We start from the raw sequence: 14072 nt of genomic DNA, 5'->3' as shown, positions 1-14072 counted from the left end.
ACTGAGGGGGGGGGCACTGAGGGGGGGGGGCACTGAGGGGGGGGGCACTGAGGGGGGGGGCAGCAGGGGGGGCCGGGGGGCAGCACCCACCTTGGGAGCCCGATCCGGGGACCCGATCCTGGGGGGGCAGCGACAGAGAGAAGCAGAAGAGCAGAGTGAGGGGGGGGGCGGGGGGGGGGGGCCCGGGGGGGGTCCCGGAGAGGGGGGGGAAGGTGGGGGGGGGCGGGGGGGGGGGGGGCGGTGTCTCACCTTGGCCTTTAACCGCGTCCATTCCCGACGCTCCACCCTGCGCCGGAGAGAGCCCGGACAGGTCTCCCAGTGCTCCCAGTACCCCCCCCAGGGTCCCAGTGCCCCCCCAGTACCCCCCTCCTGCCTCACGGTACCCCCCCCAGAGCTCCCAGTGCTCCCAGTGCCCCCCCAGTGCCTTCCAGTGCCCCCTCAGTACCCCCCCAGTGCTCCCAGTGCCGCCCCCAGTACCCCCCTCCTGCCTCACAGCACCCCCCCCAGAGCTCCCAGTGCTCCCAGTACCCCCCCTCATGCTCCCAGTGTCCCCCCCAGTGCCTTCCAGTGCCCCCCCCAGTACCCCCCCAGGGTCCCAGTGCCCCCCCAGTATCCCCCTTCTGCCTCACGGTATCCCCCAGAGCTCCCAGTGCCCCCCCAGTGCCTTCCAGTGCCCCCTCAGTACCCCCCCAGTGCTCCCAGTGCCGCCCCAGTACCCCCTCCTGCCTCACGGTACCCCCCCCCCAGTGCTCCCAGTGCTCCCAGTACCCCCCCCAGTGCTCCCAGAGCCCCCCCAGTGCCTTCCAGTGCCCCCTCAGTACCCCCCCAGTGCTCCCAGTACCCCCCTACTGCCTCCCAGTGTCCCCCCAGTACCCCCCTCCTGCCTCACAGCACCCCCCCAGAGCTCCCCGTGTTCCCAGTACCCCCCCCTCGTGCTCCCAGTACCCCCCCCTCGTGCTCCCAGTGCCCCCCCCAGAGCTCCCAGTGCCCCCCAGTACCCCTCTCCTGCCTCACGGTACCCCCCCAGAGCTCCCCGTGCTCCAGTACCCCCCCAGTGCTCCCAGTCTCCCCCTACTGCCTCCCAGTGCCCCCCCAGTGCTCCCAGTGCCCCCCCCAGAGCTCCCAGTGCCCCCCCAGTACCCCTCTCCTGCCTCACGGTACCCCCCCAGAGCTCCCTGTGCTCCCAGTACCCCCCCCCAGTGCTCCCAGTCCCCCCCTACTGCCTCCCAGTGCCCCCCCAGTTGCTCCCAGTGTCTCCCCCCAGTGCTCGGGGTGGGGGGAGCAGGACGTGTCTCGCCTGCCAGTGTCCCCAGCGCCCCCCCGGTCCCTCCCAGTGCCCCCCCCCCCGGCCCCCAGCGCCCTCACCGCCGCTTGCTGGGGACGAAGCCGATGTCGGGGGCTGCCCGGGGGGCAGGACGTGTCGCGCCTGCCACCACTCCTCGTCGGAGGCGTCGAGGACGTGCAGGACGTCCCCGAAGCGGAAGCTCAGGGCCTGGCTCAGGAACCCGCAGTCCTTGGCCTTGTCGTAGTCGAACAGCGCCCTGCGGGGACGCGCGTCACCCCCCTGTCACCCCCCCCCCGGCCCCCGTGACACCCCTGGTGCCCCCTGCCACCCCCCAGGGACTCCCAGTGTCCCCTGCCACCCCCCCAGTGTCATCCCCTGACCCCCGTGACCCCCCAGTGTCCCCCAGTGTCCCCTGCCACACCCCCATGTCACCCCCTGACCCCCGTGACCCCCCAGTGACCCCTGGCACCCCCCCAGTGTCACCCCCTGACCCCTGTGACCCCCCAGTGTCCCCTGCCACACCCCCAGTGTCACCCCCTGACCCCCGTGACCCCCCCAGTGACCCCTAGTGTCCCCTGCCACCCCCCCAGTGTCATCCCCTGACCCCTGTGACCCCCCAGTGTCCCCTGCCACACCCCAGTGTCACCCCCTGACCCCCGTGACCCCCCCAGTGACCCCTAGTGTCCCCTGCCACCCCCCCAGTGTCATCCCCTGACCCCTGTGACCCCCCAGTGTCCCCTGCCACACCCCCAGTGTCACCCCCTGACCCCCGTGACCCCCCCAGTGACCCCCAGTGTCCCCTGGCACCCCCCCAGTGTCACCCCCTGACCCCTGTGACCCCCCAGTGTCCCCTGCCACACCCCCAGTGTCACCCCCTGACCCCCGTGACCCCCCCAGTGACCCCCAGTGTCCCCTGCCACACCCCCAGTGTCACCCCCTGACCCCTGTGACCCCCCAGTGTCCCCTGCCACACCCCCAGTGTCACCCCCTGACCCCCATGACCCCCCCAGTGACCCCCAGTGTCCCCTGGCACCCCCCCAGTGTCACCCCCTGACCCCTGTGACCCCCCCAGCGTCCCCCAGTGTCCCCTGCCACCCCCCCAGTGTCATCCCCTGACCCCTGTGACCTCCCAGCGTCCCCCAGTGACCCCCAGTGTCCCCTGGCACCCCTCCAGTGACTCCCAGTGTCCCCTGCCACCCCCCCCAGTGTCACCCCCTGACCCCTGTGACCCCCCAGTGTCCCCTGCCACCACCCCCCCAGTGTCCCCCGTGTCACCCACTGTCCCCTGTGACCCCCCTGCTGTCCCCCAGAGTACCCCCATGTCCCCTCCTGACCCCTCGTGTCCCCCTGGGACGCCCCCCCGTGTCTCCCTGTGACATTCCCCAGTGTCCCCCCATGTCCCCCGGTTTATCCCAGTGTCCCACCTGTCCCCCCCCAATGTCCCCAATGTCCCCGGTGTCCCCCAGTGTCCCCTCTGACTGGACATAGAAGCCACATTTGGGGTCTCTGCGCGGGGACGCGCTGCCCGAGCCCCATGTGTCCGTGTGTGTCCGTGTGTCTGGATCTCCCCAGTGTCCCCAGTGTCCCCAGTGTCCCCCAGTGTCCCCAATGTCCCAGTGTCCCCTCTGACCGGACGTAGAAGCCGCGTTTGGGGTCGCTGCGCAGGGACGCGCTGCCCGAGCCCAGGCTGCTGCTCAGCAGCTGCTCCCGCAGGTCGTGGATCTTGGCCTCGAAGCGGCTGTACTCTGCGGGGACGGGGGGTCAGGGGACACCGGGGACACCGGGGACCCTCCGGGACACCCCTCTCCCCGGCTCACCCTCGGGCTTGTACTGGGCGATGATGGTGACGGTCTGGCCGGCGTTCTTCAGTGCCACCGCCGCCTGCTCGTGCGTGGCGCTGCGGAGGTCCACCCCGTTCACCTGCGGGACGGGGACGTGTCACCCACCGCAGGGAGGGGGACGGCCGTGGGGACACGGTGTCGCGACGGGGACACGGCCCCGCGGGGAGGGGGACAGCTGTGGGGACGTGTCACCGTGGGGAGGGGGACACATCACCACATTGGGGACGGCGATGAAGACGGGGACGGGGCTGTGTAACTTTGGGGACAGAGATGGGGACAGCCGTGGGGACACGTGGCTGTGGGGCTGGCGCTCATGGAGAGGATCTGGTTGCCCAGATGGCACAGCGTGGGGACAACGTGGCCGTGGGGCTGGCCGTGGGGACACGTGGTCGTGGGGCTGGCACCAGCAGAGAGGATCCGGTCGCCCTTGCACAGCGTGGGGACACATGGCCGTGGGGACATGACACTATGGGGCTGGCCGTGGGGACACCTGGCCATGGGGCTGGCCATGGAGCTGGCTGTGGGGACATGTGGCCATGGGGCTGGCTATGGGGACACATGGCCATGGGGTTGGCTATGGGGCTGGCAATGGGGACACATGGCCATGGGGCTGGCTATGGGGCTGGCAATGGGGACACATGGCCATGGGGCTGGCACTAATGGAGAGGATCTGGTTGCCCTTGTGCAGCGTGGGGACATGTGGCCATGGGGACATGACACTGGCCGTGGGGCTGGCCGTGGGGACAAGTGGCCATGGGGACACGACACTGGCCGTGGGGCTGGCCGCGGGGACACGTGGCTGTGGGGTTGGCCGTGGGGCTGGCCATGGGGACACGTGGCCGTGGGGCTGGCACTGTCAGAGAGGATCTGGTCACCCTTGCGCAGCGTGGGGCCACGTGGCCGTGGGGCTGGCCGTGGGGCTGGCCGTGGGGCTGGCCGTGGGGCTGGCACTCACGGAGAGGATCTGGTCGCCCTTGCGCAGCTCCCCGCTGAGGTCGGCCGGGCCCCCGGCGAGGATGAAGGAGATGAAGATGCCTTCGCCGTCCTCCCCCCCCACGATGTTGAAGCCCAGCCCCGTCGAGCCCCGGTGGATGACGATGCGCCGCGGCTCCCTGGGGACGGGGACAGCGGGGTGGGGACAGCCCCGGGGACAGGGGACGCCCCGGGGATGGGGGGGGGACAGCAGGGATGGGCCCTCAGGGACAGGGCAGGGACACGGGGACGCCCCCAGGGACGGTGGGACACCCCGGGAACACGCCCTTGGGAACCCTGGGGACATGGGGACAGCCTGAGGACACCGGGACGTGGCCTTGGGGACAGCCCAGGGGACACAGGGACACCCCAGGGACACGGGGACACCTCAGAGACAGGCTTCGGGGACACCCCCGGGATGCTGGGACACCCCAAGGAGCAGGGACAGCCCAGGAACATGGCCTTGGGGACCTTGGGGACACAGGGACAGCCTGAGGACACTAGGACACACCTGGGACATGGCCCTGGGGACAGCCCAGGGGAAACGGCGACACCCCAGGGACAGGCTTTGGGGACACCCCAAGGACACAGGGACACCCCAGGGATGGTGGGAACAGCCTGGGGACACGGGGACACCCCAGGGATGTGCCTTTGGGGACCTTGGGGACAGCCTGGGGACACTGGGACACCCTGGGGACAGGCTTTGGGGACACCCCAGGGATGGCAGGACACCCCTAGGGTGCAGGGACACCCCCAGGACATGCCCTTAGGGACACTGGGGACAGCCCAGGGGACATGGGGACACCCCAGGGATGTGCCTTTGGGGACCTTGGGGACAGCCTAGGGACACAGGGACACCCCGGGGATGCGGGGACACCCCAGGGACAGGCTCTGGGGACACCCCAAGGACACGGGGACACCCCAGGCGTGGTGGAGACAGCCTGGGGACAGGCGGACACCCCCAGGGACATGCCATTGGGGACATTGGGGACAGCCCAGGGGACGTGGGGACACCCCAGGGACAGGCTTTGGGGATGCCCCAAGGACACGGGGACACCCCAGGGATGGTGGGGACAGCCTGGGGACAGGGGGACACCCCAGGGATGTGCCTTTGGGGACCTTGGGGACAGCCCAGGGGACACGGGGACACCCCAGGGACGTGCCTTTGGGGACCCTGGGGACAGCCTGGGGACACGGGGACACCCTAGGGACAGGCTTTGGGGACACGCCAGGGACGGCAGGACACCACAGGACGTGCCTTTGGGGACCTCGGGGACAGGCTGGGGACACTGGGACACCCCAGGGATGTGCCTTTGGGGACCTTGGGGACAGCCTGGGGACACTGGGACACCCTGGGGACAGGCTTTGGGGACACCCCCAGGCTTTGGGGACACCCCAGGGATGGCAGGACACCCCTAGGGTGCAGGGACACCCCCAGGACATGCCCTTAGGGACACTGGGGACAGCCCAGGGGACATGGGGACACCCCAGGGATGTGCCTTTGGGGACCTTGGGGACAGCCTGGGGACACTGGGACACCCCAGGGATGTGCCTTTGGGGACCTTGGGGACAGCCTGGGGACACAGGGACACTCCGGGGACAGGCTTTGGGGACCTTGGGGACAGCCTGGGGACACAGGGACACCCTGGGGACGCAGGGACACCCCAGGGACAGGCTCTGGGGACACCCCAAGGACACGGGGACACCCCAGGCGTGGTGGGGACAGCCTGGGGACAGGCGGACACCCCCAGGGACATGCCATTGGGGACATTGGGGACAGCCCAGGGGACACCCCAGGGATGTGCCTTTGGGGACCCTGGGGACAGCCTGGGGACGCGGGGACACCCTGGGGACAGGCTTTGGGGACACCCCCAGGCTTTGGGGACACCCCAGGGATGGCAGGACACCCCGAGGGTGCAGGGACACCCCCAGGACATGCCCTTAGGGACACTGGGGACAGCCCAGGGGACATGGGGACACCCCAGGGATGTGCCTTTGGGGACCTTGGGGACAGCCTGGGGACACAGGGACACTCCGGGGACAGGCTTTGGGGACCTTGGGGACAGCCTAGGGACACAGGGACACCCTGGGGACGCGGGGACACCCCAAGGACAGGCTCTGGGGACACCCCAAGGACACGGGGACACCCCAGGCGTGGTGGGGACAGCCTGGGGACAGGCGGACACCCCCAGGGACATGCCATTGGGGACATTGGGGACAGCCCAGGGGACGCGGGGACACCCCAGGGACAGGCTTTGGGGATGCCCCAAGGACACGGGGACACCCCAGGGATGGTGGGGACAGCCTGGGGACAGGGGGACACCCCAGGGATGTGCCTTTGGGGACCTTGGGGACAGCCTGGGGACACTGGGACACTCCGGGGACAGGCTTTGGGGACCTTGGGGACAGCCTGGGGACACTGGGACACCTCAGGGACAGGCTCTGGGGACACCCCAAGGACATGGGGACACCCCAGGCGTGGTGGGGACAGCCTGGGGACAGGGGGACACCCCAGGGACATGCCTTTGGGGACACTGGGGACAGCCCAGGGGACACGGGGACACCCCAGGGACGTGCCTTTGGGGACCCTGGGGACAGCCTGGGGACGCGGGGACACCCCAGGGACAGGCTTTGGGGACGCCCCCAGGCTTTGGGGACACGCCAGGGACGGCAGGACACCACGGGACGTGCCTTTGGGGACCTCGGGGACAGGCTGGGGACACCCCAGGGACAGGCTTTGGGGACGCCCCCAGGCTCCGGGGACACGCCAGGGACGGCAGGACACCACGGGACGTGCCTTTGGGGACCTCGGGGACAGGCTGGGGACAGCGGGGGACGGTACCTGGGGACGTCGTCCTCGGCCAGCAGGTCCTTGGGGCCGGGGGAGTAGCGGCGGGGGGACGTGGGGGTCATGGCGGGGGGGAACTCGGGGCCCAGGTAGCTCTGGGGACCCAGCTCCGCGTCCAGGTGCGCCGAGTAGGCTGGGGACAGCGGGGACAGCGGGGACAGTGGTGACACGGGGGCCGGGGGACAGCGGGGGGGTGGGACAACACACAGGGACAGAGGGGATGAGGGACGGCGGGGACGGGGGGGACGGGGGGTGGTCCCACGGGCCGGGGGAGAGCGGGGACAGCGGTGTCCCCTCCCCGTGTGTCACCTCCCCCAGGACACCACAACCCCCCCCCCCCCCCCCCCCCGCCGTGTCCCCTCCTCACAGCTGGTGACATCCGGGGGGGCGAAGGTGTCCCCGAGGAAGGTGGCCGCCGGCTTGGCCACCCGCAGGTAGACGACGTCGTAGGTGTTCTTCAGCGCCGCCACCGCGTCCTCGTGCATCACGTCCTCCAGGCTGACGTTGTTCACCTGCGGGGACGAGGGGACACCGTGGTGGCATCGGGGTGGCACCGGGGGGGCGGGGGGGGGGGCACCCGGCGAGTTGGGGGCTGGCGGGGGGGGGGGGCAAGGGACGGGACGGGACATACACGTGGCCACCCCGGGAGAGACACGGCCCGTCCCTGTCCCCATCGTGTCCCCATCCCTGTCCCCGTTGTGTCCCCATCCCTGTCCCTGTCCATGTCTCCATCGCGTCCCCATCCCTGTCCCTGTCCCCATCCCTGTCCCCATCGTGTCCCCATCCCTTTCCCCATCGCTGTCCCTGTCCATGTCTCCATCGCGTCCCCATCCCTGTCCCCATCATGTCCCCATCCCTGTCCCCGTCCATGTCCCCATTGTGTCCCCATCCCTGTCCCTGTCCCCGTCCCTGTCCCCATTGTGTCCCCATCGGGTCCCCATCCCTGTCCCTGTCCATGTCCCCATCGTGTCCCCATCCCTGTCCATGTCTCCATCGCGTCCCCATCCCTGTCCCCATCGTGTCTCCATCCCTGTCCCCGTCCATGTCCCCATCCATGTCCCTGTCCCCGTCCCCATCCCTGTCCCCACTGTGTCCCCATCGGGTCCCCATCCATGTCCCCATTGTGTCCCCATCCCTGTCCCCGTCCCTGTCCATGTCCCCATCAGGTCCCCATCCCTGTTCCCGTCCCTGTCCCCGTCCCTGTCCCCGTCCACATCCCCACCGTGTCCCCACCGTGTCCCTGTCCCCACGGTGTCCCCGTGGTGTCCCCATCCCCACAATGTCCCCATCCCTGTGGTGTCCCCAGGGTGTCCCCATCCCCACGATATCCCTGTCCCCATGATGTCCCTACAGTGTCCCCGTCCCCACAATGTCCCCATCCCCACAATGTCCCTGTTCCCGTGGTGTCCCCAGGGTGTCCCCATCCCCACCATATCCCTGTCCCTGTGGTGTCCCTACAGTGTCCCCGTCCCCACGATGTCCCCATCCCCACAGTGTCCCCACGGTGTCCCCATCCCCACAGTGTCCCTGTCCCCACAATGTCCCTGTCCCCACAATGTCCCCAGGGTGTCCCCATCCCCATGATATCCCTGTCCCTGTGGTGTCCCTACAGTGTCCCCGTCCCCACGATGTCCCCATCCCCACGGTGTCCCCACAGTGTCCCCATCCCCACGATGTCCCCATCCCCACGGTGTCCCCACAGTGTCCCCGTCCCCAGGGTGTCCCCGTCCCCGCTCACGGCCAGGATCTTGTCCCCGATCTGCAGCCGCCCGTCCTTGTGCGCGGCGCCGCCCTCGATGACTTTGGTGACGTAGATGCTGTTGTCCCCCGGGATGTGCTGGTTGCCCACCCCCCCCGCGATGCTGAACCCCAGCCCTGGGGGGGGGGGGGGAGAACGACACGGGGGGGGGGGTCAGGGGGGTCCCCACACCCCGTCACACCCCCATCCCCCGCCCCGTCGGCTCTGGGGGTCCCCAGCTTGGGGGGGTCCTGGGGGGTCCCCAAAGGTCCCCGTCCTGGGATGGGGGTCCTGGGGGTGGGGGGGGGTCACAGCCCCAGGGGGTCCCCGAGCCTGGGGGGTCCTTAAGGGATCCAGGGGTGCCAGTGCCGGGCCCTGGGTCTCCCCGGGTTTGGGGGTCCCGGTGGTGCTCCCTGGGGGGTCCCTGGGTTTGGGGGTCCCCAAGCTGGTCCCTGGGGGGGTCCCTGGGTTTGGGGGTCCCAGTGCTGGTCCCTGGGGGTCCTGTGGGGGGGGGGGGGGTGTCTCTGGGTTTGGGGGTTCCTTAAGGGAGCCCATGGGGGTCCCCAAGTTCAGAGGTCCCAGTGCTCATCCCGGGGTTTGGGGGTCCCGGTGCTGGTCCCTGGGGGTCCCGAGGGGGTCCCTGGGTTTGGGGGTTCCTGCAGGGACCCCGAGGGATTTTTGGGGAGTTTCGGGGGTCCCTGGGGGGATCCCGTGGGGGGGTCCCCAAGTTCAGGGGTCTCAGTGCTGGGCTCTGGTTCTCCCCAGGTTTGAGGGTCCCGGTGCTGGTCCCTGGTGGTCCCGGGGGGTCCCTGGATTTTGGGGTTCCTGCAAGGACCCCGGGGGGGGGGGGGGCATGTCTGGGAGTTTTGGGGGTCCCTGGGGGGATCCCATGGGGGTCCCAGCATTGGCCTGTGATTCTCCCCAGGTTTGGGGGTCCCGGTGCTCGTCCCTGGGGGTCTCGAGGGGGTCCCTGGGTTTGGGGGTTCCTGCAGGGACCCCGGGGGGGTCTCGGGGAGTTTCAGGGGTCCCTGGGGGGATCCTGTGGGGGGGTCTCAGTGCTGGGCTCTGGTTCTCCCCAGGTTTGGGGGTCCCAGTGCCAGTCCCTGGGTTTGGGGGTCCCGATGCTGGTCCCTGGTGGTCCCGGGGGGTCCCTGGATTTTGGGGTTCCTGCAAGGACCCCGGGGGGGGGGCAGGGGGCGTGTCTGGGAGTTTTGGGGGGGTCCCTGGGGGGATCCCACGGGTGGTCCCCAAGTTCAGGGGTCCCAGTGCCAGTCCCTGGGTTTGGGGGGGTCCCCGTGCTGCTCCCTGGGGGGGTCCCTGGGTTTGGGGGTTCCTGCAGGGACCTGGGGGGGGTGTGGGGGGTGTGTGTGTGTCTCGGGGGGGTTCTGAGGTGGGGGCGGGGGGGGGGTCCCCCGTACCTTTGGGCCCCTTGATGAGCTTGACCTCCACCACCTTCTCGGCCAGGGCCTTGCGGCGCATGACGTAGAGGCGGACGACGGCGCCGGCCTCTTTCAGGGCCTCCACGGCCGCGCTGTGCGTCACCTCCCGCACGTCCGCCTCGTTGACGAAGAGGATGCTGTCGTTCACCCTGCACGGGCTGCGCTCAGCACGGGGGGGCCGGGGGGGCCCTGGGGAGGGGGGGCTGGGGGTCCTAGAGCATCCTGGGGGGGTCCTGGGGGGGTCTGGGGGGGGTCTCAGGGGGTTCTGGCACGGGGTCGCAGGTTGAGGAAGAGGATGCTGTCGTTCACCCTGCGCCGGGGGGCCGAGGTGGGGGGCTAGGGGGGGCTGGGGGGGTCCAGGGATGTCCTGGGGAGGGGGGCACTGGGGGTCTTGAGGGGGTCTTGAGGGTCTCAGGGGGTCGCGGGGGGGTCTGGGGGGGTCTCAGGGGGTCCCCAGGTTGAGGAAGAGGATGCTGTCGTTCACCCTGCACGGGCTGCGCTCAGCACGGGGGGGCCGGGGGGGCCGGGGGGGCCCTGGGGAGGGGGGGCTGGGGGTCCTAGAGCATCCTGGGGGGGTCCTGGGGGGGTCTGGGGGGGGTCTCAGGGGGTTCTGGCGGGGGGTCGCAGGTTGAGGAAGAGGATGCTGTCGTTCACCCTGTGCCGGGGGGCCAAGGTGGGGGGCTAGGGGGGGCTGGGGGTGTCCTGGGGAGGGGGGCACTGGGGGTCCTGAGGGGGTCTGGGGGGTCTCAGGGGGTCGCGGGGGGGTCTGGGGGGGTCTCAGGGCGTCCCCAGGTTGAGGAAGAGGATGCTGTCGTTCACCCTGCATGGGCTGCGCTCAGCACGGGGGGGCCGGGGGGGCCCTGGGGAGGGGGGGCTGGGGGTCCTAGAGCATCCTGGGGGGGTCCTGGGGGGGTCTGGGGGGGGTCTCAGGGGGTTCTGGCACGGGGTCGCAGGTTGGGGAAGAGGATGCTGTCGTTCACCCTGCGCCGGGGGGCCGAGGTGGGGGGCTAGGGGGGCCTGGGGGGGTCCAGGGGTGTCCTGGGGAGGGGGGCACTGGGGGTCTTGAGGGTCTCAGGGGGTCGCGGGGGGGTCTGGGGGGGTCTCAGGGCGTCCCCAGGTTGAGGAAGAGGATGCTGTCGTTCACCCTGCACAGGCTGCGCTCAGCACGGGGGGGCCGGGGAGCCGTGGGGGGGCTGGGGGGCGCTGAGGAGTCCAGGGGGTTCCTAGGGAGGGGGGGACTGGGGGTCCTGAGGGGGTCTGGGGGGGTCCTGGAGCTCCTGGGATGGCCCTAGGAGGGCTCTGGGGGGGTCCCGGGGGGGTCTCCAGCGGTCCTGGGGGGGGTCTCAAGAGGGTTCTGGGGGTCCCAGGATGGTCCCAGGGCACCCTGGGGGGGGCCTGAGTGGGGGGGGGGGCCGGGGGGGGGGAGATCTGGGGGGTCCTGGGGTGGGAGTTGGGGGTCCCCATGGGGTCTCAGGAGGGTTTGGGGGTGCCGGGGGGGGTCTTGGGGAGTGTCGGGGGAGTTTGGGGGTGCCGGGGGGGGTCTCAGGGGGTGCCAGGGGAGTTTGGGGGTGCCGGGGGGGTGTTTGGGTGCCGGGGGGGGGGGGCGTTTGGGTGCCGGGGGGGGGTTTGGGGTCCCACCTGAGTCGCCCGTCCTGGGCAGCGGCGCCGCCGGGGATGATCTTGGTGATGAAGATACTGGGGTCGTCCCCGACGTGGGGGTTGTCGGTGCCCCCCGCGATGCTGAACCCCAAACCCGAGTTACCCTGGGGGGGGGCGGGGGGGGGACACACCATCAGCGCCGGGGGGGGGGGGGCTCCCCACACCCACAGTGGGGCTGGGGGGATCCCACCCCCCCCCCACGATGGGGACAAGGGGACGGATGCTGGGGGGACCTGGGGGGGGGGCTCAGGGACCCCCAGAAGGTCCTGGGGGGGGGCCACGGAGCTGGTGGGGGGGTGCTGGGGGGTTCCCAGGAGGTGTCAGGGAGCTGTTGGGGGGCTGGGGGGGATGTGTGTGGGGGGGGGGGGCCATGGGGGTGGCCCAGGATGACTGGGGGGGGGCACAGGGGGATGTTGGGGAGATGGGGGGGGCTACGGGGGGGGAGGTTGGGGGCAACCCTGGGGTTCCAGGGGGGGTGTCAGGGGGTTGGGGGGGGTCCCAAGGGGACGTGGGGGTGCTCCGGGGGGGGGGTCCCGGCGGGGGGGGGGGGTCTCACCCTCTCCAGCGTGATCTCCTCGTACTCCATCTCGCCCTCGGTGCCGTTCACCTGCGGGGACAGCGCTCAGGGGGGGTGACGTCACACGGGGGGGGGGTGACATCACACGGAGGGGGGGTGTGACGTCACCCGGTTGGGGGGGGGGGGGGGTGGGGGCGCAACTCACGTAGGCGGGGGCCTCCAGCGTGTCGGTGTTGACGATGACGGGGGGCGAGTTGGCCTGGGGGGGGGACACACACACACACAAAGGGGGGAGGGGGGGTCACAAAGGGGTGGGAGGGGGGCGTCAGACCCCCCCGACCCCGCGGTTACCACGGCAACGCCGCAACAGCGGTTGCCATGGAGACGGGACGCTGCGCGTGACATCACCACCAACACCCGTGACGTCAGCACTGCCCCCCCCCCCCCCGATGACAACGCCTGTGACATCGCGACAGCCCGTGTGACATCACCACAACCCCCCGTGACGCCACGGTGACCCCCGCGACACAGCGCGTGACATCACCGCGACCTCTGTGACGCTGCCCGTGACGTCACCACAAGCCACGTGACACCACGACGACCCCCATGACACCACTACGACCTATATGACGTCATCTGTGACATCGCCACAACCCTTATGACATCACCACAATCCCCATGACATCACCTGTGACATCACCGCAACCCCTATGACACCACCACGATCCCCATGATGTCGCTATAGCCCATATGACATCACCATGGTCTATATGACATCACCACTACCATTATCACGTCACCTCTGACATCACCACAGCCCACATGAGATCGCCACGATCCCCATGACGTCACTATAGCCCATATGACATCACAACGCCCCGTGTGACATCACCACGACACCCATGACATCACCTGTGACATCACCACCCCCCCATGACACTGCCTGTGACATCACCACGACCCCCGTGACACCACCACAGCCCATCTGACTCCACGTGACATCACGAGCCATATGACATCACCACACCCCCTACGGCAAAGCCTGTGACGTCATCACAGCCCTTATGACATCACCACAATCCCCATGACATCACCACGAGCCATATGACATCACCACACCCCTACGGCAAAGCCTGTGACGTCATCACAGCCCTTATGACATCACCACAATCCCCATGACATCACCACGAGCCATATGACATCACCACACCCCCTACGGCAAAGCCTGTGACGTCACCACAGCCCCTATGACATCACCACGACCCCCGTGACGTCACCACGACCCACATGACATCACCACACCCCCTACGGCAAAGCCTGTGATGTCATCACAGCCCCTATGACATCACCACGACCCCCATGACGTCACCACAGCCCATATGACATCACCTGTGACATCACCACACCCTGTGTGACATCACCGTGCCCCCTCCGTGACACCCCGGGGGGGGTCCCCCCCACCTTTTTTGGGGGTGGGGGGCGGGGCTTAACCTCCGGGTGGGCGTGTCCCGGTGGGTGTGGTCCGGGGGGCGGGGCTTACCTGGCTGGGCAGGTGGGCGGGGCTCTGCTCCAGGGGGGGGCTGTCCTCATCTTGGTACCGGTATTTCTGGGGGGGGGGGGGGGGACACGGGGACGACACACACACCGGGGTGAGGGGGGGGGACACACACACCCACATGCGCCCCCCCACCCCCGGCACCTCCTCCCCCCCCCCCAATAATTAACAGCAATGAATTAATTAACCCCCAGCAATTAGAGCAGCCGCCGGCCCCG

The 14072-nt window shown here is 69.9% G+C and overlaps 1 protein-coding gene across 1 annotated transcript; it reads right to left on the bottom strand.

The window, feature by feature from the left end:
* Nucleotides 1-37: 37 nt before the first annotated feature.
* LOC141736883 (disks large homolog 4-like) lies at nucleotides 38-14044 on the bottom strand. The gene is made up of 14 exons (XM_074571530.1): nucleotides 13840-14044; nucleotides 12505-12558; nucleotides 12339-12389; nucleotides 11762-11886; nucleotides 10103-10272; nucleotides 8685-8821; nucleotides 7314-7458; nucleotides 6941-7079; nucleotides 4082-4238; nucleotides 3103-3205; nucleotides 2916-3030; nucleotides 1366-1541; nucleotides 250-286; nucleotides 38-118 (listed from the first exon to the last, which is right to left on the bottom strand). Exons 1-13 carry the CDS (start codon nucleotides 13975-13977, stop codon nucleotides 258-260), a joined length of 1539 nt encoding a protein of 512 aa, XP_074427631.1. The 5' UTR covers nucleotides 13978-14044; the 3' UTR covers nucleotides 38-118; nucleotides 250-257.
* Nucleotides 14045-14072: the final 28 nt, after the last annotated feature.

This window comes from Larus michahellis, unplaced genomic scaffold, assembly GCF_964199755.1.
Source record: "Larus michahellis unplaced genomic scaffold, bLarMic1.1 SCAFFOLD_594, whole genome shotgun sequence".
Taxonomy (NCBI): Eukaryota; Metazoa; Chordata; class Aves; order Charadriiformes; family Laridae; genus Larus; species Larus michahellis.
Note: the sequence above shows the minus strand (reverse complement) of the source record. Positions and strands in the feature narration are given on the sequence as shown.

Excerpts from the sequence above, each read along its gene's own strand:
- LOC141736883 (XM_074571530.1), bottom strand. The coding sequence starts at position 13,977 with ATGTGGGTGTGTGTGTCCCCCCCCCTCACCCCGGTGTGTGTGTCGTCC. Across the intron at positions 11,887-12,338 it reads AGGAGATCACGCTGGAGAGG|GGTAACTCGGGTTTGGGGTT; the intron begins GTGAGACCCCCC and ends GCCCCCCCCCAG. Across the intron at positions 3,206-4,081 it reads AGGGCGACCAGATCCTCTCC|GTGAACGGGGTGGACCTCCG; the intron begins GTGAGTGCCAGC and ends CCCGTCCCGCAG.